This window comes from Anopheles aquasalis, chromosome 3, assembly GCF_943734665.1.
Source record: "Anopheles aquasalis chromosome 3, idAnoAquaMG_Q_19, whole genome shotgun sequence".
In the NCBI taxonomy this organism is placed as follows: domain Eukaryota; kingdom Metazoa; phylum Arthropoda; class Insecta; order Diptera; family Culicidae; genus Anopheles; species Anopheles aquasalis.
In genome coordinates this window covers 52,903,549-52,931,048 of record NC_064878.1, presented here as the reverse complement: position 1 = coordinate 52,931,048, position 27,500 = coordinate 52,903,549, and the positions used below count along the sequence as shown (strand labels likewise).

The 27,500-nt window shown below is 51.1% G+C and overlaps 3 protein-coding genes across 12 annotated transcripts in view; all 3 read left to right on the top strand.

Moving 5' to 3' along the window:
- LOC126577153 (uncharacterized) overlaps positions 1-17,997 on the top strand; it is a 19,662-nt gene extending 1,665 nt beyond the window's left edge. For 5 of the 7 annotated variants that reach the window (XM_050238579.1, XM_050238582.1, XM_050238581.1 and 2 more), the window contains exons 3-7: positions 7,640-7,663; positions 9,088-9,573; positions 11,937-11,954; positions 15,890-17,656; positions 17,723-17,997. In XM_050238579.1, the coding sequence (XP_050094536.1) occupies positions 7,640-7,663; positions 9,088-9,573; positions 11,937-11,954; positions 15,890-17,583 (2,222 nt within the window). In that variant the 3' untranslated portion in view covers positions 17,584-17,656; positions 17,723-17,997. The remainder of the gene's footprint in view (positions 1-7,639; positions 7,664-9,087; positions 9,574-11,936; positions 11,955-15,889; positions 17,657-17,722) is intronic. The other 2 variants (XM_050238584.1, XM_050238585.1) reach the window with 2 other exon arrangements.
- Positions 17,998-18,122: 125 nt separating this feature from the next.
- Positions 18,123-27,123, top strand: LOC126577154 (C-type lectin 37Db-like). 4 transcript variants are annotated; one of them, XM_050238588.1, is made up of 4 exons: positions 18,123-18,142; positions 25,937-26,037; positions 26,119-26,227; positions 26,306-27,123. In XM_050238588.1, the coding sequence occupies exons 2-4, from the start codon at positions 25,984-25,986 to the stop codon at positions 26,545-26,547; spliced, it is 405 nt and encodes a 134-aa protein (XP_050094545.1). In that variant the 5' UTR covers positions 18,123-18,142; positions 25,937-25,983; the 3' UTR covers positions 26,548-27,123. The 4 variants fall into 4 exon arrangements, with proteins under 4 accessions (XP_050094545.1, XP_050094546.1, XP_050094543.1 ...); XM_050238589.1 differs by lacking the exon at positions 18,123-18,142 and adding an exon at positions 18,152-18,172; XM_050238586.1 differs by lacking the exon at positions 18,123-18,142 and adding an exon at positions 21,645-21,933.
- Positions 27,124-27,423: 300 nt separating this feature from the next.
- The window catches only part of LOC126574567 (C-type lectin domain family 4 member F-like), an 803-nt gene continuing 726 nt past the window's right edge, over positions 27,424-27,500 (top strand). Inside the window, exon 1 of the mRNA XM_050234839.1 lies at positions 27,424-27,500. This exon is cut by the window's right edge and continues 149 nt beyond it. The gene's annotated coding sequence lies outside the window, so the exon portion shown is untranslated.

Genomic DNA, 27,500 nt, shown 5'->3' with positions numbered 1-27,500 from the left:
GGCAAAGTAGTTGGTTCGTTCTACTAACCGTGAAAGCATCACCATTCCCTACCGCTTCACCCCCGTCTTAAAGCTCAACAAACACCCTAGAGGCAGCACAAAAACACACACCGCACGAGATCAGGCACGCTGACCCCAATCGCATACGTATGTGCGTCTCGCACGGCACGGCACGGAACGGCGACAGCCTTGCCAGTCCTCTGGCACGGCCTTTACTGTGACTAAACCTGTTTACATAATAACAGCAGCGGTTGCTCCCCCGGGGTCCGTGTCGCACACCCTGATGATCATCGCACTCTGATGACATCGACAACCGTGATAATGGGATCGAAAGGAAACACAATCGAAAGCGAAAACAGACAAGAAGAGGCAACAGAACGCTAGACGCCAAGACGCCGGGCGAATTTCATAATCCCGACCAAAGGCCGATCGCCGCGGCCCCTCGAGTTCCGGTCAAAGTTGAAAGTTGTGATTGATGATGTTTCGGTCGATGAGGTGCGAAATGGCACATCGGTTGCCCCCCCCGGGGGTGATGTCCATTCTTTAGCTTAGTGAGCCATGCGCTCAGGTTCAGAGAGCTGAGGTCGAGTATGCAAATTAAATGGACCAGTTCAGCGACCACAGAGACGGCATACCGAGAGGAACCGTGGTAGTGATGCGCGGGATTGATTGTAAAAAATCGTTCATTAGGATGATTCGATTTGGTCAGAGATCGATGTTTAGCTTTGTACCTTTCCAGCTCGATGCTCGATGCATTTCTGTTGTTCAGGGATGGCCCGGAGTGCGCTTGACCTGTTGTGTAAGCGTTGCTCTAAATGGCGCCAACAGGTGTCGTGATCGCAGCCTCTCTCTCTGTCAAGAGATCAAAACACAGGGATCACCATCTTGGAATGGAATTTGCCTGCGATGCGAATCGAGCGACATCGGTGGGTGGCCGAGCGCATAGCGTTAGATAAGCATAATCACATTCCACACAGCGTGCATTCTGCGCGTTCAGTATTTGCGCAATCGCGAGTCCGTGCCTTCAAGAACCGTGCACTCCAGGTGACTTGGCATCCCCCTACTGTCGATCGTCGTCCATCGTTATCTAAACAGTGAGATTGCGTAGCGGTGCATACTCGGCTTATAGGTAGCGGTGCTGCTTTTCTGCATAATCGACACCACCACCAGATGCTCTCACCCTGGGACTTTCGCTTTCGAAACGCCTGGCTGCCTCACATTTCTCCTGCATGCAACGGATGGCGGATGGGGTGCTGCCCCAAGGGATGGCGCTTCGACACGCGTGCCCTGGTGCAATCTGTAAAACCGGTTCACCCGGAACACCTCCCCGCGGGGGGGACCTGTTGGTGGCACGCGCGATTCAGCGAAAGCGAAGACCCATTGTAGCCACACAGGAGAAGCTGAAGCGTTGCGATCATTTATCAATTGAATTAAGCAAAAAAGCAAAAAGAGTTTTGATTAAGAGCACCACGACTGTCTTCTTCCCGTGAAATTGACCCCGAACAGACGGGCATACGCTTGCCCGAGGGCTACGCAACACCCCCGGGGGGACCAGGAACGCCGAGTTCGTTCAAAGGACTTGAACGCCAAACGACGAACCCCTCCCGTTGTTGGTGACGCAATCGACGATGAAGCATTTTTTTTTATATAAAACCGTACACCTCTCCCTCTCTCTCCCTCTGAATGCGTCTGCGTGACCCAAATTCCGGGAACACAAATGTGGAGTACACACAGCGCCCCCCCGATGAGCTGGCGCGCACGCACAACCTTCGGGGGGGGGCAGCATCCGCGTCGTAGCTTCGCTCGATCAGGTGACGCCGGTCAGGACCGGTTTGTCCCCGGGGTGACTGATTAGACCAATCCAACCACCACGCCCGAGACACCATGCGACGATGATAGCGCGAGAAGTCGTGGAGTCGCGTACAACCTTGAGAGCGTGTGCGTGCGCAGCGGATGTAACGTGTGCAATTTGCATCATAAAGAGTCGCATGGAAAGGGCCAAGAAGGTAGATAGATTGACTATGTGATAAGGAAGCACAGTACATTAATCAACATCTCTCTCGTTGAAGATTGATTGATGCAGAAAAAAAACCGGCGCACGACAGTCGGCGTCGAAAGATCTGGAAAAAAAGTCTGCAAAAAACGGCCTTTGGCCGTACAGTATGCTGTTTGATTAGCATACGGCACACCCAGATAGAGAGAGAGAGAGAGAGAGAGCCGTTCTGCTAGACCAAACAGCATGCTGCCTGTTTTTTTGCCTTTTGCTCGATGACGAAATCCGTCGATCAGATGCAGATCGTCTGCTGGCTGCGGTGCGGTTATCATCGGTGTGGCTATTATTAGCGGATACCGCAGCATATCTCATCATCATTCCGCTAGCTGCTTAGCATACCACCAGCCAGCCCAAGCGCCATTGTTGTTCGTTCTGTTGTCTTCCTTTTTTTGTTGCTGCGATTGTTGTTTGGCGTGGCGCTCATGAGCCGTGGGCGATGAGCTGGCCAATATTTCGCAAAACACCCGCACACCAGCCATCGTCTTCGCATCGCATCTCTCAGGTGGTTGCAACGACTTCTCGCACGTGCCTCTCCACCTCACCTGACCCCTTGGCGCAGACGATCGGTTCGTTCGTTGGGTTGGATTGGAATTGGAAACCTGATCGTCCGCCGCCGTGGCCCAGTAGCTGCTGTGCGGCATCAAGAAGCATGCTGCGCTCACGATCGAACACGATCCACCAGCCAGCCAGCGGTGGCCAGCGAAAAGATTTAAATTTAAATTTCTGCGATCCTCTCGCTCCACTGCCCTCTCCCGGTGGCCCCGCCGGGGGGTGTTCCGGGTGATTAATTGATCTGCGCGACCGTGCTTCTTCCATTCCGTTGGTCATCGGCAAACCCCAGCAAACCAGAACCAGATTCCACCAGAGAGATCACGGGGAGATGCTGCTGCTTCGGTGACGGTGACTTTGGTCACGGTTCGGTGAAGGTACAGTCTCCTCCCACTCTTCACCTCTTCGACGAACACGATCCGCTTGAACGAAACGTTCGACCGCGCGTTGGGCAACACATAAATCCGCGTCAATCGAAGATGTCCGGCGCTGTGGCCATCATCAGGCCCTGGCTGGCTCCTTCTTGCTGGCTAGCTACTGCATGGTGGCACTGGAATGCCAACCGAAAATCATTGGCGCTAAAGGTCAGTCCCAGGATATTGATTTCAAGAACGTGGACGAGCCGTCAATCGGATGGCACGCGGTGCTGATGGCTTGATGAAGCTTGATGTTGCCATACTTAATTACTTTATAACCACTTTTTTATGGATGCTTCTTGGCCACAATCCAAATTCAATGATCTACGAATAGTAAAAGTAAAACAAATGACTCACTGGCACTGGCTGGCGCATGATTTATGCATTAAAAAGGTATCGTTGTGTTTAACAATGAAGGTGTACAGTGAGCTGTACTCCAGTTACCACTGGAAACAATGAAATGAGAACATTCTGTTAAACGTTTTTGCGCACCCTGCAGCCAGGTGCAACGCAATCCGCTTCGCTCGCAATGTACTCGCGCATCCAATTATGTTGCTTTCGTCAGCCAATGCTCCATCGCCATTGCAGCATGCACAACAACTACAAACCGCAAACACAAACAACAGCACCGCCAACAGTTCAAGGTTTAACCGAATTGCCAATTATCGCCTTCACACCAGGCCCACCAACGGCCGAGTGGCGTTGGCGGAAGAGGCAAAGTAGATCAATGCGCCAGCCAGGTAAAGGCGCGTGTCAGTAGCACCGTCGCTCTAGACAAACCTCTTCTTTGACAATTACTCCCTTACACAATTAGTTCGCGCTGGCGCACTGATGCCAGTTGAGAATGAGAAGAAGAACACGATGCACGAAGCAGTTTCTAGCTGGAGCGCGCCGTGCCAAGCGCAGCTTCCATTTCCATATCGTCAAGCCGCCACCGACCCCTTCCCATTCCGGTCATGATTTATGTGTTGCACAGCGCAGCGCAGGGGCACAGTAGGCAATGCTGCTTTGGGGGGCAAAATAGAAACGGTTGCTTAAATCGCATCGTGGTCGCGCGCACGCCACCGGATTGGCAACTAATTTGCTGCGAGACCAAGATGTAACGAGAGAAGAAGAGAGAGAGAGATCGTTGTGGGGGGATGGCTGGTTTTGGACAAATTGATTGCGCACATACACATGATGGTGGTGCACGTAAGGTCTCGCTGCTTGAAGCGAGTTTGGATCCGCGTAAACACGCTTAGCACACGGTAATGAGCGCATGGCAAATCGCCTCTTGTGTGAACGAACGCAAGTGCGAAACGTGTAATTTAGATATTGGTGATGGAAATGGAAAAGATACTGTTTGTGTGCATCGTGGGGTTAAAGAGGGGTTGAACAGGATTTGCCTCGATGGGAAAACCATCTCGGTAGCATCGTCGTTAGCCTTTGATCCTGCGATCTAAGCACGCAGCATCCGAGTAGCGTGCGATAATTGAATCTTAATTTAATTCGCCTTCTTCGTGATGGGGAAAGATCAGGATTTTATACCTTTGTGAGGATCGCATCTCGCTTTTGCAACCAAAAATAATTGGGCCAGTCACAAGCGCATCGTGAAAGTCCCTTAGAAGCGAGTTCCACTGGGTCGTAATTCCAATTACGCGGCTTTAAAAGCTACTCGTGGACGTACCCAACCACAAGCGCCACTATAGTTACCGCCTTATCGAGTCGCGATCGAATTACGGAACACTTTGTGAGACGATCGCAAATGGTTAGGCGTGCGCGCATAGCTGCCACTTACAAGCCCACAAAGTCCAAAGGCAGCCCGGTCCAAGAACCGTCCAGATCGGCTTCCAATCAACCCCCAGGACCACGGGTACTGCACGCGGTGTCCGTGCACCACAATTCGCCTCCGTGCTGTCGTGAAAATAAAGCATTAAACGAAAACGCAAAAAAAGTATAGCAAAAGAAAAATGATTCCCTATTATGGCGAGACACAATAGTGAAAGGGATGCAGAAATTTGCAGCAGCAACAGTAGGCACATACCGGTCGCCGGGATTGGAGTGGTCGGTCGGTGATCGAGGATCCGTTAAGTAACCGATCGTTTAATTCCGTGAAAAGTGCCGTCGTGGTAGTGGCCCGTCAAACGGATCTGCACGTCGGCGTCGTCCAGCGGTAACGCTAACCGGCGCTGAACGTATCGGGTCCCTTTGGACGATGCCAGCGGTGCCAGGTTTCATATGCGCTAGATCATAGCGGTCTTTGGGGGCTCCCCTGTGGCGGTACAAGAGTGCGAAGCAAAGAAAGCGTTCAAGCAACCAAAGCCTGCTACGCTCCCAAAGGATGTCGTGGCCTGGGAGATCGGAATATGCCGGGGGATCGAAGTAAGCACCGGAATGTGAAGCGAAACATTCGCATTCGCAGATCGTTGCACCGCATTGGCCAGCACCGAAAGTGAAGGTGGATTGCGCCTCTAGCCTTTACTTCGCGCGCGTTGCAATTGCGTTGCACCGGTCTAGGGTTTGAGTTCTCCTGAGGGAACAGTGAAAGTGAACGAAATATTGTTCGTCGTCGTCGTCGCCGTCTTTGTCGATCCGGAACACGTTCCCAAGAAGGTCTCCGCCGTACGTTAACAAGTGGATTTCACTACGTGACTCTGCTGGTGTTATAACCTAACCCCAAAAAGAATGAGAAGAATCCACACCTTGGGCAGCCATTTTATATTGTTTTCCGGTTTTTACAGCATCATTAGTGCTGCGCCACGGCTCCTCCCATCGATTGCCCTGACCGAAAAGAATGATCATCTCGATTTACACCGCCCGAGGGCTGGCGGCAGTGAATGACCCTCTCCGTGGTTTTGAAGAATGTTGAATCCCGGTGGCGGCAGCGTCCGGAAAACTGAACGACCTTCGCGTTGTGAATTGAGCGAATCATAAAAAGATGATGTAGAGTCTTCGGACCGCTGAGATGAGGCGCAGAAAAAAAGGCAGAGAACCGTTCGCGGACCGCAATACTCTCGGAAGGAGTGGGGGGGCAGAGGTCTGGCTTGACAAACTGGTCCGGCATGTTCGCTCGGCACCTCGAGATAGAGAAGACTCGGTTTCGAACTGCAAGGTCACACCAACCAACAAGACCGCACCACCATCCAAAGGAGCAGGCTTTTGCGGCTGAACCCGTTTCTCCGTTGCCGTCGTCTCGCCTCTGCGCCAAGGATCCGCATCCCACTCCACGTCACCTGTCCACCGAAGTCGACATCGACATAAAAAGAGCAGTCGGTGTGCGCACGATCGGTTTGATCGATTTTTGTGTAGTTGTTGTTTTCTTTCCATTTTGCAACGCGCAGCAGCAGCTCCGTGAATCCGTGGCACTCCTCCATCCGCGAATAGGCTCAATAGGAACCAGTTCCTCTCCATATCGGTGCCTAGTGCCTCGTGCCTCGTGCCTGTGATGTTGATTTGGATCAACGTTAGGCTGGCTGGCTGGCTGCTACTCTCGCAACACGCGATCGCGATTGCTTCAGAGAGCCGGATTCGCGCTGTTGAAATGTGAGTTTCATTTAAGCCCGGACGACATGCACACGGAAGGATTTACGATTCCGAATGGTCCGAAACCACGACCGTGAGCCTTGGCTACCATACGGAGCCAAGTACACTGTTCGGAGAAAGTTGATGCCACTGGGCACAGCTGCAAACAATGGTCCCGGGTTGGGGAGGCATGTGCATGAGGATTCGCAGGGAGAGAGATCTGCATTGACAGCAGGACACTCGCGCGCACCTAGCGAGGGTGTGCTGTGTGCCCGGGTCCGGTTAAGAAAGTCCGGAAATGTCTTCGTCCGTTGGTGTCCGGTGGTTGGAAAGTGAAATCTTGCCCATTGAATGGCGCAACGGCCGGCCGCTCCAATGGTCCAGAGAATGATGACGGTTCGATGAAAGGGTTGGCTGCACAAGGCGCAGACCTTTTGCAAGGCGGAAGTCTTGTCTTAAAACACGCTCCTTGGGACATCAACAAGCGACCAGGCAATGTGGTTTGTGATTCTCGAACGTCAAACTGGCCCGGTACGAACGGTGTGCATACAGAATTACATTACAGTCAAGGTCATTACCGAGTATCATCATCATCATCGACGGGCGTAGATCGTAATAGCTCCAGCAGCAGCAGCAGCAGCAGCAGGTCGCTTGCATGATCGTGGTTGGAGTGCGGTCCACGCCCGAACCACAGGCAAACAATTTCGATGTCATTATCGGCAAACAACCGCAAACAGCGAACCCACTGACCATGTCCTACAAAGCGCCGAAACAACCACTCGAAGCGGACTTGACTCGGTCCGTGGTCCGTAGGCTGATGGCCCCGGAGTGGGGAGGGAAATTATTGGCAACTTGACCTGCACCATCTCGATCACTGGCGATCACACTTCCCCACACCAGTCCACACCACCGCTCTCTAATGCTTTCTGGTGAAAGAATGCGCTCGCGCACGCGTGCACGATTTCATCACGCTTTCCATCCCAAACGCTTTGCTTTCCTTCCCTCTGCGGATGCTTTTGCGATGGCAAATCGCCGTGGTTGTACGGAATCGCCATTGGTAATGAAAAACCCTCCGTTCTTCTTCTGTTCTGTTTCGTTACACGCGTGTCTCTTTTTGCAGGTTTCAAAAGCAGACCAAATTACGGTGAGTGCAACGTATCTCTGTCTCTATGTGTGTGCGTTTGTGTGTTGTGGCCGGCGTTGTGTCATCACACATGGGGATGACCATTATGTACCGTTCATAAGGACACGCCAAAGGACGCTATAGGGGGGCCGATATTGCGCCATAGAGGCGCGATGGAGGCGTGTACCGATGACAAACATTGACACTTGAAGGACGCAGAACCTTATAGAAAAGGGGATCAAGGACGCCAATTTAGGCAATTTCGTCAGCTGCATAAGTAAATGCTGTTTGATTTTTTTCTCCAAAATGCGAACCTTAACAACTCTTTCGCTTCAGAGGTATTGTTTGGCTCTCTGTTTGTTCGTTTTATGGGAGTTGTTGATTTAATTGACTTGATTTGATACCGCGAAACGTTTTACAACTACCAATAATGCTCTTAAACGTTTTTTGCGCCGGCCTTTAAGCGACTGATTTGCTTTTTTATGCTAATGTTGATCTTGTATTACAAATCAAAAACAATCATAAAGACTTTCTCATTCGTCCCATTTGCTTATCTTTAAGCTCATTTATCACATGACGCATTGGTCTCACATTCCGTCGGGCAAACTATAAGTAAAAGCATGCATCTGCATCGGCAAATGGTCTTCTCCATCGGTCCATTATCTCACCAACTATCTCACAAATGCTCATGATTAACCTCATTACGTTGGCCGTCATCCACATTGCGTCCCTACAAGCAAGCGACGATGTTGTCATGACCACGGCACGGCACGTTGGGACAAGTTAGTGAAACGGTGGGCATGGCAAATCAAATATTAAACATATTCATAGCTTATTTATGAATCGGATCCTCTCGCGCCCACATTCTCTCCAGTCTGGAACTAAGCAGCTGTTTGACAGGCTCTGGTGTGCCGCATTGGGTATGTTTGATTGGGCAGCCAGGTTACGTTATTTGCAACCTGTGGAAGATGCACTTTTCTAGCACAGCTGGGCGGAAATCCACCCACAGAAAAAAGGAGGAGAAAAGCACAATGGGACCTCCTGTTGGATATAGTGTTACGCAATCTACAACCGGCTCTCTGTTTCTCTACATGATCGTTTTTTTTTCTCTTCTCTCTATTTCTCTTTCTCTCTCTCTCTCTTTCTTTCTTTCTCACTCTCCTTTTTCGATCTGTCTGCTATTGATGATGATCGCTCGATCGCTCGAACCACACCCTGATGCTTTGGCACGGGGCTCGGACTTTCTTTCAAAAACAACCTACCCCACCCCCCTTTGTGCGCCTGATATGATATGTGTTGTCGTTTACTTCGCCTTTGCCGCCATCACCACCAAAAACCGAACCCGGAAACCCCCATCCACACACAACAACAACAACCCTGGATCCTGGTCCCATACACAAACACACCCACGCACGCACACGGACACGTCACGCCACAACCAACAGACATTGATCCGCAGGTGTTGGAGATACAGCGCCAGAACCTGATCACGCAGAAGATCCTGCAGCGCTACCTGGAGCGACGGTTGCACCCGAACCGCAAACCCCAGATCCGGGTACCGTCGGTGGAGGAGATCCTGCCGAAACCGTTCACCTCACTAGCGGCCGAACGGAACGTCCGGCAACAGAACCAAAGCAACAGTGATGGCGCCAGTGGCAGCGGAAACAGTAACTCCACCGGTGCACGCTACGATCTGTTCGACGGTCAGAACGGTCGCCAGTACGGAAATGGTGAAAGCGAGGATCAGTACGGTGACGAGGATGGTGGAGACTACCAGGATGAGTCATCGCGCGATCTGGACCAGTACGATGATCTAGGGGACGGCCTCAGTGACAACGATCGCTACGACATCGAGTCCCTGCAGTCGGGCGAATCGGAGCACGTGGATTCGTTCTACCGCGACAAGTACTACAGCAACCAGCGCCAGAGAGGTAATTATTCGTCGTCTTAGGACCCTCTAACCCTCCCCCACCCCCCCAGCCCCCTTTCCCATTCCTGACGGTATGTTTCTGTGTGTGCGTGCGTGTTTGGTGGTCGATAAACAAGAGGCTGGTAAACGAGCTGGCGCCAGGGGTTGGTGGTTGGTTGATCTTGACCCATAATTTGCCCAATGGGTCGTGCATGCGGCATGTGTCGATCGTGATATCGATGACGGTGGTGACGGTGCGCGCTGGACCCTCTAGCGACCATTCCTTTCCAAGGGCGTACTATGAGCTGCATGACTTAACACCTTCTATGCGGAATGCGGAATGCAAAGAGACCCCCCCTGCCGGTGAGAAAGAGAACAGATCAATGTAGAATAGAATGGTCAGCTAGTCGGCCAGGTTGTGCCGAAGAATGGACAAGCAAGGTCGAGGACAGCAGATCGTGGGTTCGAACTGATTACGTGCCCGGTATTGTGACGCTCAGTAATGTCTGGTTGTCTCCACGATCCGCTAGTAGTTGGAACCTTCAACTGCTACCGCCTCCTTGGATTCCGAGGAGCTGTCAAGTGACTAGTCTCTTCATTAATAAGAGACTCGCTAGCTACTGCTGCTGCTGCTGCTGCTGCTGCTGCTGCTGGTGCTTCACCTCTGGCATGTGAAAGTTTGTATCACTCCATGTCATCTCCATGGCGACTCGAGTGGCTCGACTCCAATCGCCATAGGAAACTCGCAGCGGAGCATAATAGACCGAGCTGTCTCTATTCAGGTGGCATGCTAAACAGGGTCCACCCGGGAGCAGGAGAGACAAATATATTCAACAGGCAAGCATCCACAGCAACAGGAAATCAAAACAGTTACGGGGTTGGTTTTAACGACGCCAGGCGTTACGTCGACGTCGATCCCGTGCCTCGCGCACACGCTCCCCAAATAACAAACCCACCAGCAGCGACCGGAAGAAGCAGAAGAAGAAGCGTATCATTAGCGTATCTGTAGTGCGAACACCTTTGGGGGAATACCTTTTCTTAGATAACACAGACAGACACAGGTGGATTGGAGATTTATTTTTAACCTCAACACACAACAATTCGTAGACTGAACCTCCTTCGAACGAAAATGGAGCCCACTCTGGCTGTACGATCGATATTCTTATCACAAAACTGAATAATTTTCCCCCGCGGCCCGGCTGCGCATAAAAGGGCATGAGCTTTGGGGCTAACTTTCTTCCACGATTCAAGGCCTCATCCAATCCAATCCATGTCGAAAGCAGCCTGGTAATGGAATTATGGTAGCGAGGATAAGATAAATCGCCACAAACATGCGGACCAGGAAGCGATCGCTGCACTTCCGTCCAGTTGAATGGGTAAACCGAATCGATTATGTCTAGCCAACGGAGCCAACGGGCTGGATGAGTTGCTACCCCGGCCGGAAAGGTCCCGACAGCAGCACGCGTTCCGCGTTCGTTCGAACGCGATGGGACGCAATTTATCAACCAGCGCTAGCGGTGCCAATGGCTAGGATCGCTTCACTTTGCCAATTTACAGGCGCAGCGAACGCTCGTTCGTTCGTTCGTTCGTTCGTTCGTTCACTTGGTCGGTCAGTCGATCGATTGTTCCGATAATTACAGGACCAGGAGAAGCCATGGCATGGTGCATGGTTGCTCTTTCTCTTCAGGAGTGAGCGCGCGGCCAGCAGAGTTGTGGTGTACCATTAGTGGTTGCAATCGATCAATCGCAGTCGCAGACTGATCGATGTAAAGTTTGACACACAACTAATCAAATCTGTATACGCGAGTGTGGTACGGCTAGGGACTGATGGAGCCATTAATACTTTGTCGCAGCGATGGCATGGCAGGACCGGGGGGGGGGGGGGGGGGTCGGTGTCGAAACTCAGCCCCCCACCAGCCAACCATCAAATGCAGGTGATATAGGCATTCACAGTTTGATAATGCACCAATGACCAATTCGAGCCCGTGTGTGTCTCTGTGTGTGACTGTGTGTGTTACGCAACTTGCTGAGGGTGTCCTACGGTGGGCTCTATACTTTGTGTCTTTGAATCGCAGTAGACATCGCCGTATTTAAAGAGTTGACGACGCAACGACGACGCAAAGACGGACGGAGATTCTGGAGGTAATGGGTACAGGCTTCAGGTTGCACTAAATATGGGACCAGACGCAACACGAAACGACAGACGGACGGTCGATCGATCGATCGATAATTATGGACTGTCGACAAACCACCAACACCAACACCACCACCACCCCCTTTGCTAACATTTAACACCCTTCCATAATGCAACTACTAAATAGTGTGTTTTCTCTCTCCCCTTCTTTCTCTCTCTCTTTCTCTCTCTGTTTTCTTTTCTCTTCTCAGCAGCATCTCAGCTCTCGGGTACGTACAGAACTAACCCTATTGCAAATTGCACCAGATTGTGTTGCCTTAATGGTTGAGAAAATGCCAATCGTAAGCCAGTACGAACGGAGCATCGTGATTTAACATGATAAGCGATCAATGATGCAATTCTGTTTTCCACAGACATTCCGATTCGTCGGGAAATCTGTAGAGTCAAATCTTTACGAGCTCGCGCGCCAATGCGTCAGCCCAGTTGACACTACTTCAAGTGTTTTTTTGGGGAATTTTGTTCCGCTTCAACACCGAAACAACTCCATTAGATAACAGTTGCTTCGTCACGCTTCTGCGACGCATAAAGTACGTCCTCAGGTACCCGGGGTCCTCACGTCGAGTGCGCTGGCAATGCTCCTGGAGTTTAACGTTTTTTTTTTGCGCTCGTAAACCGAGAGTAATCGCCTGTCATCACCGGGTCATGCTCGATGCGCAACGGTGCTTCGCCAAAGTTCAAGTGCTGGCTACCCCTTTTTCTTGGTGGTGAACCGATCGCAAAGAGCGCCCTCAGGGGTGGAAAGAGACCAGTACTTTCCTCCGTACCAGCGTACCACCATGTGATACATGAGTTTGGTGTTTCGTTTTGCATAATGTAACCCTTCTCCGGTGCGGTGGTGCGCTCTCGAGTGCGACCCGAGAAGAAAGCAAACGGCATCGTCCGGATGACCTTTGCCTTACTTTATGAGCCTGTCGATAATCGTCGGACGGCCCAGGAACGCCTTCTTAAACGCAATCGTCCTACAAAGGGGGGGGGGGGGTCGCATTGTGACATTCATGTCGTTATTGATCTCGTTGAAATATGTTTCTACCGAGCATAACTCGGTTTTCCGCAGTCATGAATTGCAGGCAGTACAGCAGCCGCCATCGGTTGGCAATCACGTGGCCAGTGAGGGAGGGTAACGATGATGAGCTAATAGAGATCACAACAACGGTGCGAACCACCGGCCGCCGTACCGTTAACAAAATACTCATTAACCTTTTAAGACACTTGCTGTGCGGTGAGATCGAGTCGAATGCTCGAGAGCTACTCCACTCCGCACAGCATCACTACCAGGAGGGGGAATAATTATTGTCTTGCGCTCTCGTCTGTTGCTTCTTCTGAGCCGCGTTGAAAAACGGTAGCGCGCGGGACGTTTTCGAAGGTGAGCAAAGTTGGAATGTGGTTCAGATGGGTCTCTAGCCGAAAACGAAGCCAAGGTAAGATGGCGATCGCAACGCTGCGACGGTAATTGGGAGGCGAGCGCGCGCGCGCGCGCGTTGAGGTTACCTATCGGTTGACTTCCTGAATAGCATCGATCCGGGGTAATCATGATCTTACTGTCGTTAACCTGTTGCACTAGCAGCTGCCAAAAGACAATGATCACACAGATTAACGATGATTTTATGCAACAGCATTGGCCGTTCCAAACTCAAGAGCTCATGGGAAACGTTGTGCCAATCGAGCTGCAGCTGCACATTAATCAAGATAATGATTGCGTTCAAATGCGTTCTCCTGCAATGGACGATAACAAATTGGCTAAATTATGTATCGGAGGAGGTAGTTTTTTTTTTGTTGCAGAAAATTTGAATAAAACGTTGAGCCAGATTGGCATTCGACGTTTGACATTTGAAAGAGGAGGCGATTGATAGGCTATTTTTTAGGGGGAATTTAATTTAAAAACATCTAGAGGTCACAGTAACCCATTCTTCAGTGGGGGGGTTAATTGGACAGCGTAATGGTTGGAGCATATTAGCAAGAAACACCGGAGACGGAACAGAGTAGTCTGTGAAATAATTGACACTCAATAGAGGATGACATTTGGGTAACAAACCAGCAATTAAGTTCAATTTTGTGGAATTGTCATCGTAACCCCCAAAAATCGGAACGGAACATCGGTTTCTCTTCGCACGCACGGCTACTGCCCGCCAAGGATTAGCCGTTTCATTGAAGCTCAGATCACCTGAGAAAAGTGTGAGAAACAAGCGCCAGTCAACACCTGGCACCTCGCGATAAAAATTCCAAAACTACCATCTTCCGCCATGCCGCCCGGGCAAGAGGAGCAGTTAATCAAACCACGCGCCACGTCCTTGACATTTCTGATGAAGAGCCCACCCCGAATGGTGCCGGTGTGAGCGGTTTTTTTTTCTTTTTCAAAAAGCATCTCCAACGACACAATCTTTGCATAAAACTGACTCCGCGCCGCGTACGCCACCGGCAAGTGTGTACAGGCATTGACAGGCGACGACTACGACGACGCCTTTACATTGCAAGTACTACGCGCAGGTAGGGCAGCTACAAATGGCGTAATTATCATTCCGCGCCAATTAGCCTGCCGGTGGCCGGAGGGAAGAGTAGTCGCATGTCGCATGTAGTCGCGGGCGCCAACAGCGGTAGGTCCGGTTTGACCGTCGGTTGGTCTGTCGTGGTGGTCTTTAGGAATTTATCACGCTGGCAAAAGGTCGACTGGATGATGACGATGGTGCGCCGTGTTGAATGGAACGCTCGCATCGCTTGCGAGGAAGCAAACGAAAAAAAAACGTCTTCACGTCCGAGCCCTGCCCTAGTAGACGAGGTTCAAGTTTTTCCCGTGGCCCTAATTGGGCGTTCCGCTTTTCCGCCTTCCGTGTGACTACCTGTGCGAGAGGAAGGAAGCAATGGACATCAAGTTCAAGGATAAGTGGCCGATAAGCTGTACCTGCTGTTGGTGGGTCTCGCTACGCGCTAAAGGGTTATTGGAGCTCGAAAGGGAAAAAGTGGTCTATATTATTATACGTCACAGCTATTGGTGAGGATTACAGGTTCTCGTGTGTGCTGCAGGCAAGAAAAGATGCTGTCTTAATCAATTAAGTTGTTTGTATTCAATCAGCCGGTCCACAGGGTGCAAATTAATGGCTGGTAATTCGTAAAGTATCCTCGTAAGAATCACTTTGCCCTTTCTGAAGTGCGGTAGATTACACGTTGAGGAATATTTTGCGTGTAGACAGGTTTTCGAAATCATGTTTTTGTACTATTATGTTATTCTTGATGTACGGTCATCAAAAGTCTCCATTTTTATTCAGCTTCAAGGAGAGAAGCATCAAATAAATCAGTTTCAAGCCAATGTTTGCTGTGATTACCATATATGTCGATGATGGATACGAGATTAAAAACATGCACTTATAGCACAGTTACTTTTAAAGTAATAGGATTAGTACATTTTCTTCCACCCTTTCAGTATTATATTTATCTTTCTGTACTGTAAACTCGTGTGTTTAGTTCTTCTTATGTATTTTCTGTATTGGAATCTTTCTAGTAAAGCAGCATGATATGTATTTATGGTAATCCTTGTACCTCCCTTTTTTCCTTTTTTGTATATTATTCCATATTATTCCCCCCACCCCCCTCTTTCCTCACTCACATAACACACTACTACACACCTTCACACTACTACGCTACAGTACACGCGATCCGGTTTAACCAACACTTTCTGTACAGCGGTGGGTTGTTGGCGGAGAGGTTCGAATGGGTGGGTGGCTCGGTTGTTTCATTATGGTTTGTTTCACTTTGGTTTCCTATAATTTGTCCGGCGAATCCTTTTTTTTGTTGTTTGGGAATTTTGTTAAATGACACTCTACTGACCCATAACCCCAAATCAATGGAAGACGTCCACCGAGACAGCACGCCAAAGAATGCACCCAGACGCCGACGAGACGACCACGACGACGATGACGGTGACCGATCGTACATTCCAAGTGTTGCTGCTGCACTCGCGCATCGCCGGTGGTCATCTCTAGCCTAATGATGTGTTTTCTCTTTCTCTCTTCCTCTCTCTCTCTCTCTCTCTCTCTCTCTCTCTCCCTCTCTTTCTCTCTCTTCCTCACTCAAACTCATCTGTTTTCCGTACTACTTACAATGTCTGCACGCGACTCCGTGCGGTGACGCCACACCGTTGATGTTGATGTAGTGGACGATTCGGGCGAATTGCTCGATAGCAATGACCTAGACATGGATTTCGAAGATGACCCGGAGCTGAGTGTACTGAGTGAGATTACCAACGAGGTGCGGTTGCGTCAGGAAGCGGCAGCAAAAGAAGCACAGCCTACTAAAGACCACCGCGCGCGTGCATCATCATCATCTGGCGGACGCGTGAAACGTCAAGCGATCAACAGCCGCACATCACGCCGCGGTCGACCAACGGTACGCGAAACGGCAACCATCACGAATCGCGTTGACGCACGGTACTATACCGCCGAAGACTACGTGGACTATCAGACGACACAGCCACGACTGAACAAGAACCTGCGGGATAACTATTCCGAGTATCGGTTGCTATCCAAGAGCCGCAACGTGGCCATTGAACCGAGCAAACCGGCACGCCCAAGGCCGACCACAGCGCAGACAACGCTCGCCCGGAATGCTGCCCGATCCCGCAATCGTAATACACTCAAATCTTTGGCTTACAAACCGAACGTTTACAATGCCAACAGTCGCCGGACGACGTTCACCCTGTCGGCGTACAATAAGCCAACACCGCGTACGACTGCCAATGGGCGGCGTGGCGGTGGCAGCAACTCCCGGGGCTCGTACAAGGACGAGGAACCGGCACGTAACTGGAACAGGTTTGGTCAGGCGGCCCCTACAACGCAGGACTGGCGTCGGAAGACACTGAGCTTGGGCAGTTCCAACATTCAGCCCAGTACGGCTGCCCTGACCGTGACGTTCTTCCTGCCCACGGACACGACGGTCTCGGTGGTCGCCAACTCCAAGACCGAGATCAGTCTGATCAAAACAACGACTACCAGCATCGAGGAGATCTGTACCTCCTGCTTCTCGTTGACGCAAGGCCCGAACGGATTGCCGGTGCACGTGCTTAACAAAGAGATCACGTCGTTCAACAATGACGGTCTGTTCGAGATCACCAAGTTCATCCTTAGCTCGACCCCTACGACGACTGTCTCCGTGTCGCAGAACACGTTCCGGGGACGCTCGACTGCGTACACGGCCACAATCTCTACCACGATCTACGAAGCGACTCCCTTCGTGCAGACCAAGGGCAAGACAGCGGATCCGAATTCCGTTCTGTCGAATGCACCGCTGGCAAACATTCTGTTGTCCCAGCTGCTGCTCGGTAATCTCGGTGGCGTCCCGGAACCCAACTTTATCCCACGACCGACCGAGTTCCTGCCGGATCCGAACCGCTACCAGCTGATAGTGACGACGGCCACGGATTACAAGACGCACGTGAAGGAAGTCGTCCAAACGGTGACGCAAACGAAATCCATCGTCCTGCCAGTGACGTTCCAGGGTCGTGAGATCCTGACGACCGTGTACGAGAGCGACGTGACCAGTACGGTTATTACGTCTTTCATCACGGAAACGCTCACTGTCCCGACGACGTCCACGGTGCGCATTCAACCGACGGCCAATCCGGCCGATGATCTCTCCAACAAGCTAAGTCTGCTGTTGCCTCTGCTCGAGGAGCGTGAACGTCAGAATCGGCTGCTGTCGGCGATCGAGCCATCGGTGCCGGTAGTAGCGACGGCACCACCGACGCTCAGTCCTTCACCATCGGCTACCAGTGCCGTCTCGAAGGTGTACGTGTCCGGGCAGCATCCGGGCGAGTTTAGCGTATCCTTCACCACCATTTTCAGCACGTAGGATCGCCCTCTCTTCCAGTCTCCCTCTCTCTCTCTCACTCTCCAAACCTCAATACTCAACACCTTTCTCTAGGGTAACAACAACAAACCACCAACGGGAGTTGACGGAGCGAAACTAACATTGACCACACTGATTGCAGATTAATCTAGACTCTAGACGTTGAGCCACGACTCGCGGCCATCCAATCGGAACCAATCACTCCAGCGATTACTACCACATGCCAAGTTCACTGCCAGTGAGCCGATCCAGCGTGTCCAGGACATGACGTGCCCGTGTTACCGCTAGCCGATTGTGTTTTATTGTTACAACGACAAGTGAACCCACATTTTGGGGCTCCATAACTCCAAAGCAGCTCTTGGAACGGTGGATGCTGTCATCCTTGAATAAATTGCACTCAAGCTGTGTGTGAAGATACAGGAACAGAGACCGGGGTTTTTTTTGTTGGTAGATTTTGGGAGGGACAAGGGTTTTTCGTTTCTCTGTTTTTTCTCTCTACTTTCTTTCAGGTCCAGTTTGGACTGAGTAAGACGTGGCACAACATAAGACGAGGTGAGGTGAGGTGAGTTGTATCGTTCCTACTAGCTACGAGGTAATCCGTTTGTAACTCCATTTCGTTGTGGCATTAGGGGTGCTAAGTAGCATGCCAACTAACTGTAGGTGCTTATTTACCACACTAATTGCTGGTGGTGACGGTTGCTCTCTTCTGTATCGTACTCACTGCTTTTCCGTGTTTCTCCTTACAAAGTCTTCTTTTATCGAATCTGCTCCGCTATTTCTCAGATATTCGTGTGCACTAAAATAACTCCGTAATTCAGCTTTCTGTCCCAAGAAGCATTATCTACTCATCAGCCTTTAAAATAGATGGAAGGACATATAATACTGTCCAATAACTTCAGAAATACAAAGTTTCCAAATACCAACGGCGATTTGTTGCTTAATGCTAATGGCATCATGATAAATTCCTCGCCCCTTGAAGCAAACTGCCTCTTATCTTATTTAATACCGAACGTTCTGACCTTCTGAAAAGAGTCGTCCGGACACTTCGCTTTCTTTCGCGTTCATTCCTATAGAACGATCCCTAGCAAACGATAACCCCTTCCTCGCCACCATCCCGTTTTTAAACTTTGGCAAAACCTCGGTCGGGCTTCGGTCATTCGTCTGGGACGGAAATGGTAACATTCCATGACAATGCTTTGTTCTGCCCCCTCCTGAATATGCAAATGAGCATATGTTTGATGCTCCAGGATCGTAAATTCCGCACTCGACATGCTCCGCTAGTGTCTGCCCATTTGGCATCTGCTTTGGGCGTTCTGGTGGCCTCGATCACCCGGTGACGATATCATTGACCTCTCACTCTCTGTTTCTGATACGTTCTGAGAGGAGCAAGCAACCAACAGGAAACATGAGGCGAGCCAGCAGGGGCAGGAATCTGGTTTTTCGAAATGTCAGCAGAACACAACGAACCTCAACCGTGCGCGTCGATGGCGGCTTCGGCATCGCGTTTCGGTGCGTTCCGAGTTCTGATCTAGAATTACTTCGCTCTGATTTCGCACATGGCGAGAACCGGATGCTGGCGAGTGCGAGATGAAGAAGTGAACGAGTTAGAAATCATGTTTAGATTCCTTGTCCTCACTCTGTGAGTTCTCGTTGTTTTTGCTGACTGTAGCTCAATTACCCTGCAGCTCGTAACGTTCCGACACCGTCGAGATTCAATTAACGGCGACGTGGCTTGTCAACCGCGCGGATCTAGTAGTCCGTTGGAAAATTGCCACTTAACGCTCGCCGTGCGATGAATAATGCAAATGGCGTCCTTCTAATTGTTAATATTACACTTCACACAATACAGGATCTGCGGAGTGTGGTGCTACCGATAGCCATTAAATTCTTCGAATAATACTGGACTGGAGAGAATGCCCGAGGCACGCGCCGCACTTACATAACCCAGTAACGAGTCACATTCCAGTCACTCCCCGAGCAATTAGTTGGATTAGTTGGAAACCAGTCGCAGCAAGCACTGGAAATGTGTTTGTTTACGTTTCTCATCCATCAAATTCCATCAGCCACAGGCCTTTGATCGCTGCCGCCCCCCGAGGAGTGGTTTATTAATCTTTCTGCCCAAAAAAACATACGCTCCCTCGAGTGTCCATTAAATTCAATTAAACTTATAGCGTTGCTCACCTCACGAATCAGCCACGAATCAATGGCAAAGAAACACACGACAAAAAAAAACCAGTGTATTGACTGAGGTGACTGTGCGTCGGTTCATTAGGGCCGGGTGAGTGATCCGCACAATTAGCCAGCATTCCCGCCACTTAACACCTCCTGCTTCGAGTGTTGTGACTTTCGGTCGACAAAATCGTTCGAAAGTAGTTGGGAATGCCGTCCTTTTTTCCCCAGTTGACCATTGTCCAAGGACACGCCGACGAATATTATGGAAAACCCACAGTAGAGGGTAGAAAGTGATCTGGCCACACTAACCGCCTGCGAGCGAGCGAGCGAGTGTGCAGCCATTCACTCGATTGACTACCTGTTGTGGACTTTGGACACCGCGTAATCAGGACATGCCACATGGCCGTATGACCTCGCGCACCTCGGTCGGGCTTCAAATCCAACCGAGTTCCAAGGATACGGGGGAGCACACGGTGCACTTTCGCTTTCGCGTGTATCGTGTTTGATTATCATGTGGTTTCTGTGCTGGCGTGTGTTCCTCTTCCCCCGGGGGGAGACGTGCCCGAGTGATTTATGGACCGGAGCTGTTTGTCTATTTTCCTGCCAAAAATGTCAATCCAAAGCCATAACCGGCCACACAGTGCAAGTGTCGCCGGTGTTGATCGATTTGTTAGCGATTTGTCAGTCGCAAATGCTGACCACAAGCGGCAACCAGTGGCGCCAACAAACGTGATACCATTAAACAACAAACAAGTGTCGCCACAGTGTTTGAGGACACATTTTGCGATGACGTAACGACAAGCGAACAAGTGGAGTGTTCCTGCCATTTTTGGGAGTGCGCAGAGCCACTACATCTTGCCCTCCTGCGACCTGGAAGGCATCCAAATCCCCCTTTTTCGATGGCGTTCATCGTTACACATTCAATTCCCTTCCAGGGCACCCACCAGCAAAACCACTGGACCGCAGTGATGTGTCCACTGATGATGTAAATCTCTTCGTTGTCGCACTCTCCCTCTCACGCTGTTATTGCTTTCTTCTCGTGGTCTCGTCGCTTCCGACCCGAAGAGCACCGCACGTTCCGTAACGAAACCGAAAGTTGTTGCCGGTGGCCACAGCAGTGAGAAGAAGGTTCAGAAGATGAACAGCAGCCGACAGCAGGCGGCATCACGGGCAAAAACCGGTCACCGAGTCCACACCAAGTTGACCACAAAACGGTGACCATCCTCCTCGTGGTGCTGTGGCATTAGAACTCGGTCTCTGTGTGCGGGGGACGTGACGAAAGAACTGCATTCCGGCAGATCAGCAAATCGATCGTTCGGGAAGCGGCATTCAAACCACCACCAGAGAGCCGCGCACGTTCCGCATTGCGTACCACAAGGCCACTTACTACTACCAGCCGCAGGCCACGCATTAACATAATCCGGACAGAGAGTCACTGGGGGTGTGAGAGGGGAAGAGAGCAAAGAGGCTTTTTCGCAGACCAGATCGTCCTTCGTCCTCGTTCGTTCTCGATACCGCGCTGATTCGAACGCTGCACCAACAGCAGCAGCAGCAGCAGCAACAAACGAAAGACTTGAACATCAAGCGACGAACCTCCGAATCGATCGCAGACCGTTGCGCAGACGACGACAACGACGACGACGACGGCACCGGTCAGCGGTGGGAGGTTCGCATTCGCTCCCTCTCAGCGCACCTCGTCGCGAATGGAGCAGGGAGTGGTGGGGAAGCAAAGCACGTCTGCATGTATGCATCTCACAACGCCGCCACCGTTTAGCGTGGTGCGCGGCGCCGCGACGGAGGCTGCGAGAGCGCGTGGCGCGGTGTAGCGTAGCGTGCGTCGATCGCTGTTGCGGTTAGTTGCGATTTGGCAGTCGTACGGTCACCACATTCAATCCGCCGGGGGTCCACCGTTTTTTTTTTCAAGTTTCCAAGTAATAGTTTCGTCGTTGTCGTTACCGCCAAAGCGCGTCTACCAAAGCGCCCCACAACAGTCACCGTCGAAGATCGCGATGTTGTTCCGAGCGCAGATGCAGCGCAGAAGCCACACAGAACGGGCAGGATTTGGGATGCTGATGGCCATCACCACCACCGTCGGCCTGCTGCTGCTTGTGATACTCAGTGAAAGTGTAGTGGAGTGTGCGACACCGAAGGCGATCGGCGGCAGCTCACACGGTACCAGTAGTAAATAGTCCAGAATCATCTTCTCTCTACTCTGGTGCTTCGGCTTCGCCTTCTGCCTTCCTGAATTCTCTGGGGAAGAGAGAAAGAGAGCTTCTCTCAAACCCCCTGATTCCGATCCGATTAACATTGTTACATCAGGAAGAAAGTGTTCAACGTCCCTTCGCTCCGTCCGCACGATCGCCGGTCGTCTCGTTGGTTTGAATCGATTTCGGGATTACGTTACGGCCGAGGAGGGTGCAGGTTGGATTACGATCGCATCGCAAACGGGTTAACCGCGTGGTGATGATGATGAGAGAGAGAGATCGAGGGAAGAAGGGAGAGTCCCGCGGTGCGTGTTTTTGAGCTCTCGAGCAACTTCCAAACCCGTTGATGGATCGCGCATGCATCAAATCCTCGTCGTCCTTTCGCAATAATGACCTTAATTACCGCGACGACGGACGACGTCTGGTGTAACTCGATCGTTGTCGACCCCCCCCCCCCCCTAACCGGGAACCGGGACAGGGTGCGTGCCATTTTGTGTGTGCGCGCGTGCGCTTGTGTGTGCGTCTTGTTGACCGAGTGTGTGCACTGAATGGGCTTCTCGATCGAGCGATGGCCAATGGCGTAATGCTTCCGGTGGATTAGCTAAGGTTTTGAGTTCAGCTGGGCGCCCTTCGCCGATCGTGGCGCCCTTAGGATCGTGTTTCGATCTTTTCGATCGATCGATTGATCCCTCTCCAAAGGGCAACGCGGCTTTGACAAATCTCGACATTCCACTCCGTCAACGTCACATGTGACTGAGGATCATCGGCAAAGATCATCGGGTCCATCGGGCTGGGGTCAACTGAATGGACACAAATTGCTTTAACCTTTTTCCGATTTTTCGGCAATCACGATCGCTCTCATCCCCGTGGCGGATCAGCCTCGTGGATGATGGATACGCGGCTGACCGATGATCGTTACCTTTTTCGGGGGGGGCCTTCCCAAAGTCTCTAATCAATCACACTTCACTCACATACACGCTGTGCTGCGCTGTTATGGGACGAGGATCATTTTCGATTGCCTAGACGCCGTCGCGCAACAAAACAACGTGGCCTTATTGTTATTTGAATCTGGGTTGGGTGAGCATTAAAAAGGTGAACCGCGGACCGTTGGTAGGTGAGAAGTGCGTGGCGCCGCGTAAACGTAAACATGTGTTGTACAGTCAACACACCAATCATGTGTACACCGTGGGCACCACTTAACGTACGCATTGATTGCCCCCACCGGAGGCGCAGGTGTCGAGGGGTACGTACACTGCGCCATGCCCTGCACAGAACCGAAGCGAGCGATACGGAAGATCGCGACCACAGCACCGAGAAGTCAAGTGAACAGCTGTTTCACAACGTCACTGATCTCGTGCTGGCTTGGTGCTGATCGACAATTGTGTTTAGAGGGGGAGGCCAATGGAGAGGTTCGTACCAGACAATGCGCCGGATTTGGCCATCGTGTTGGCTGGCTGGCTGGCTGGCTGGCTGGCAGGCAGGTGAGATCGGTGGTCCACTTCCCGCAAACCAACGCGCCCGCCATTTCGTAACGAACCGTCGTGGGCCCTTTCTCTCCTCCCCCCGCCCCCCCGCGATCCACCCAGCAGCTCCCAGCCGGTCGACGGGGACCGGTTCCATGTGAATTTAACGACATTTCGATCGCACGGGATGGCACGGGACCGACGGAGCGACGACACTTTACGACGATGCGTCTTCTTGACCGATCCGTGGACGCTGTCGATACGGATCTCGCGCACGGCTGCTTTGTCCACTCCACGTCCATTGGTTTGTGCCTCGAGGCTCTGCGGAACAATCACCGGTACGATTGAAACCGATTCCATGGTCCATCCATTGGAAGCATCCTTGCCGGTGGCAAGGCAAACGGAGATGAAACTCGAGACCGATGATTCCGATCGGATTCCGAAACCTTCAATTCAAGCGCGATCGAAGGTCTGGGGTGGCCTGTGTGCTTGGTGTTGAAGCGGTCTACAACAAAGTTTCATCGCGTCTAGTAGGCAGCGCCAACGCGCGATGACAGATAAACCGTTCTAGAGTGTCTGCGCGATTGAGGTTATGGCGGACCTGACCTATATGACCTGGTGGTGGTCGCGCACAGCGGGTGTCTGAGCCACTCCATCATCATTAACCTGACCCCCGGCCGCGCGCAGGGAGGAAGATGACACGCCTTGGGAACGGTGTATGCCCTTTTGCGGCCCAACCAAAAAAAAAACACGCTGGTGCCGTGCAAGCATCATCATTACCTCAGCCATCATCATATTTTGGCATTTCTCTCACCCAAAATCTGCCACAAGTGCGTCGCCATCGTCAACGGGGCACATAAATGTCAAGGCGCAGCGGCACACCGCAATTAATCGCACATCGCAGTGCGTGAAAGCAATAATACCAGGAGTAGAGATGCGCCCGGCCGGCATTCACGAGCGGACCAACGGGGCGACAACATTCACTTACCCTCCCGCAAATGGGTGGATGAGCAGCGGGCGAGGGCCGCACACATTTGTTAATGGCCTTCGACGAGAGTTTCGATATTGCCGGTTCTGTCTCGCCTTGGTACATCTTCGCGATCGGATGTTAAAATTGAATTATCTTCATACCATTGCCGGCTGGCGACACCATTATTACGCAATCCGGATTCCGTGGCAGCAGAGTGGAGAGCCTCTGGTTGCTGGTTGCTGCGACAAGTGGCTTACATAAGGCCACGAGCTAGCTCCCGGTTTGGCGCTCAATCGGATGTGAGCTCGCTTCAAGGAAGGACACACGTGACAGTAGCAAGATGGCAACCAGAGGTAGCAGCAGCAGCACAGAAGTGGTTAACATTGTGCCATAGTAATTGCTTTGATCGATGTTTGTTCGCTTTGTCAGCCTCGGGGGCCGGGGATGTTCCTTTCACCTGGACTAACCGGCCTTTCAGCGATGGGCAAGGAATTGTGCCTCGGAATCCTCGGAACTGAGAAGCCTGGTGCGCGGTATTTAATGAATGCAGAAGCGACTGCGAGGATTCCTCCAGTGCCGGTGCCGGTGCCGGTGTCGCTGGCTGTCCTTGGGTTGTGTGCGCATCGCGTCCACCCAGCCGATGTTTCTATCCGATGACCTTAACCTTAATGCACCTGTGTCTGCGTTTGATCCGGTGTCCAGTGGCGAGTAATCTGTTTTCTGCCACCGACAGCGCGATCCGCGATGCCCGCGATAGATCATCAATCATTGCATTCCGCATCTGTCCGCATCGCGGGCATCTAAATATCGTAAATAGCCGCGAAGACGACGACGGTGTGGCGTGTGGCAAGCGGTACATTTTAAAGGGGAAAAAAAACAAAACGCAAAATTCGGATACGACCGGATCGGCTTGCAACATCGTTCGGCTCTTGGGTTGAAACTGACCGAACTGGAGTGGCCGCGGGGAGGGGCATTCAGATCTGATCGGCATTCTATGCAAATGAGACAGTGTTGTGTGTTGGTGGAGCACTGGCAAACACTTTTTGTCGCTCTGCTACCGTTTTGGTCGCATTTTCATCCGAATGGACACTTAAAGCGAATGGGTGGATCCCCGGACGCCAGCAGGCTGCTTGATGTTTGATAATTAGTGACTCTCGAGTGGGTTTAATTATTCCGGGCTGATTGAGCTATTTTCGGAGCTCCCCAATGGCTTATCGGGTGTAATTTGTGATTCAAATTCCAGCATCTTTGGGACATCGTCTTTGCGGTAAAGAAAAGTGGATGATGATCGCCATTAATTGCCTGATATTGTTTCACATTACGATTGGTATTTTCAATTACTATGCTAGGAAGGATGAAGCTGATTGAAATTAATAAACCATCATTAGGAAAATGGAGTTTTTGTCTAAGGACATCCGTCTTCCTAGAAGAGATCGGTTGGAAGCTCACATTCAAAATTTATTGCGAGTTAACCAAATGCTTCTGCAACGCTAGGCTATCGTCTAAACCTGCCAGTACTATATCACCAACGTTCAATTCTCTTACAGACTGTCCAAATTGTGTCGAAGAATCATCTGCGCCACCCCGATGGACGATGCCACTGCTGAAGCTTGGCGAGAAGCGCTACTATCTGAGCATCTTCTTCAAAGTGAGTATTCCAAAAGGCAGTGCTGTGCGCGATGGTTCTCTCAAGTAACTCTTTTCCATTTCTCGGTTGTCCCGATCGCAGGCTAACTGGTTCAAAGCCCTACAGTACTGTCGCTTCCACGGTATGCAGCTGGCCAGCATACAGTCGCAGGAGGAGAATGATCGGCTGGAGAAATACGTGAAAGACTATGGTATGCACTTTTCTCGATTTCGCAGTGCGGCTCAACCCTAGACACATTCTAAATCATTTCTCATTCCCCCGCATTTAGGTCTGGCAACGGAACACTTCTGGACGAGCGGTACCGATCTGGCGGAAGAGGGCAACTTCTTCTGGATTTCGAATGGGCGTCCGCTTTCGTTCACCAACTGGAACGCCGGCGAACCGAACAACTTCCGGTACGAAAACGGCGAGGAGGAGCACTGCCTGGAGCTGTGGAACCGAGACGGCAAGGGGCTCAAGTGGAACGACACACCGTGCAGCTTCGAGACGTACTTCATTTGCGAGATCTGATGCGGAAGCCGTGCGGATCCTGGGCCACTATAGAGCGTCAGCGTAATTGGAGCCATCGTTTGCAAGTGTTCAAAACATACTCCCCTCCTGCCGGGCGTGTATGTTCAATGTAGTGTGTCATCCGGCCACGGCTGGGAAGAAAACGGCTCAGCATGGAAGGTAGAAGCTGTCCTGTCATCATGTTCATGATCAATACCACTTCCACACTTCACTACTCTCGCCTCCTTCCGAAAGATCGGCACCCTCACTGTATCGTATGTAGTATTTATATAAATATGTGTTAGTTCATATGTGCGAGATGTGGTCGTGGAGTAGCTAGTGATCTAAGGTTCGAGCACTGCCAAGAAGTTTAGCTATCGCTTCCCATTGCGCTATCAACCACCTTTCCCCCTTTTGAACACTCGAACGCGTCATCCCTGTTCTCGTGAGTGCGAGCAGGTTTCTGTTTCGTTTGCCGTTTGCCTCCTCCCGGTATTCTACTTATTCTTCTACATCTTCTTTTCGTGTAAATATAAGTTTTTGTTCGCATTACTGGCCAGAAATGTGTAGTTTTTAAATAAAGGAAAATATGTCATACTTGCCAAAAAGGAACCACTTGTGTTTCGTTGCAGAAAACGAAAGAAACGAAGGTGCAAATAATTATTGCAATAACTTCAATACTTGTTCTGCATATTGAAACAACACGAGGACACGGAAGCGATCGCGATTACAGTGACTTTCTTCGAAGAAGAACAACCGACGGTATAAATGGGAAATCCCCCTAAAGGTCAAATAATCATCAGCCGGAGGGCAAACCGTCGCGAGTCTTATCATGCGAGTAGCAGCGCAAAACACAAAACATCCACCATCGTTCATCAGATTTGGCTAACTACTAGGAGCGTTAATCGTCGCGCGTTCAGTTCAGTCTCTCTGTTTGCCGTGGACGACATCGTCGAATATTCTTTTCAATTTTC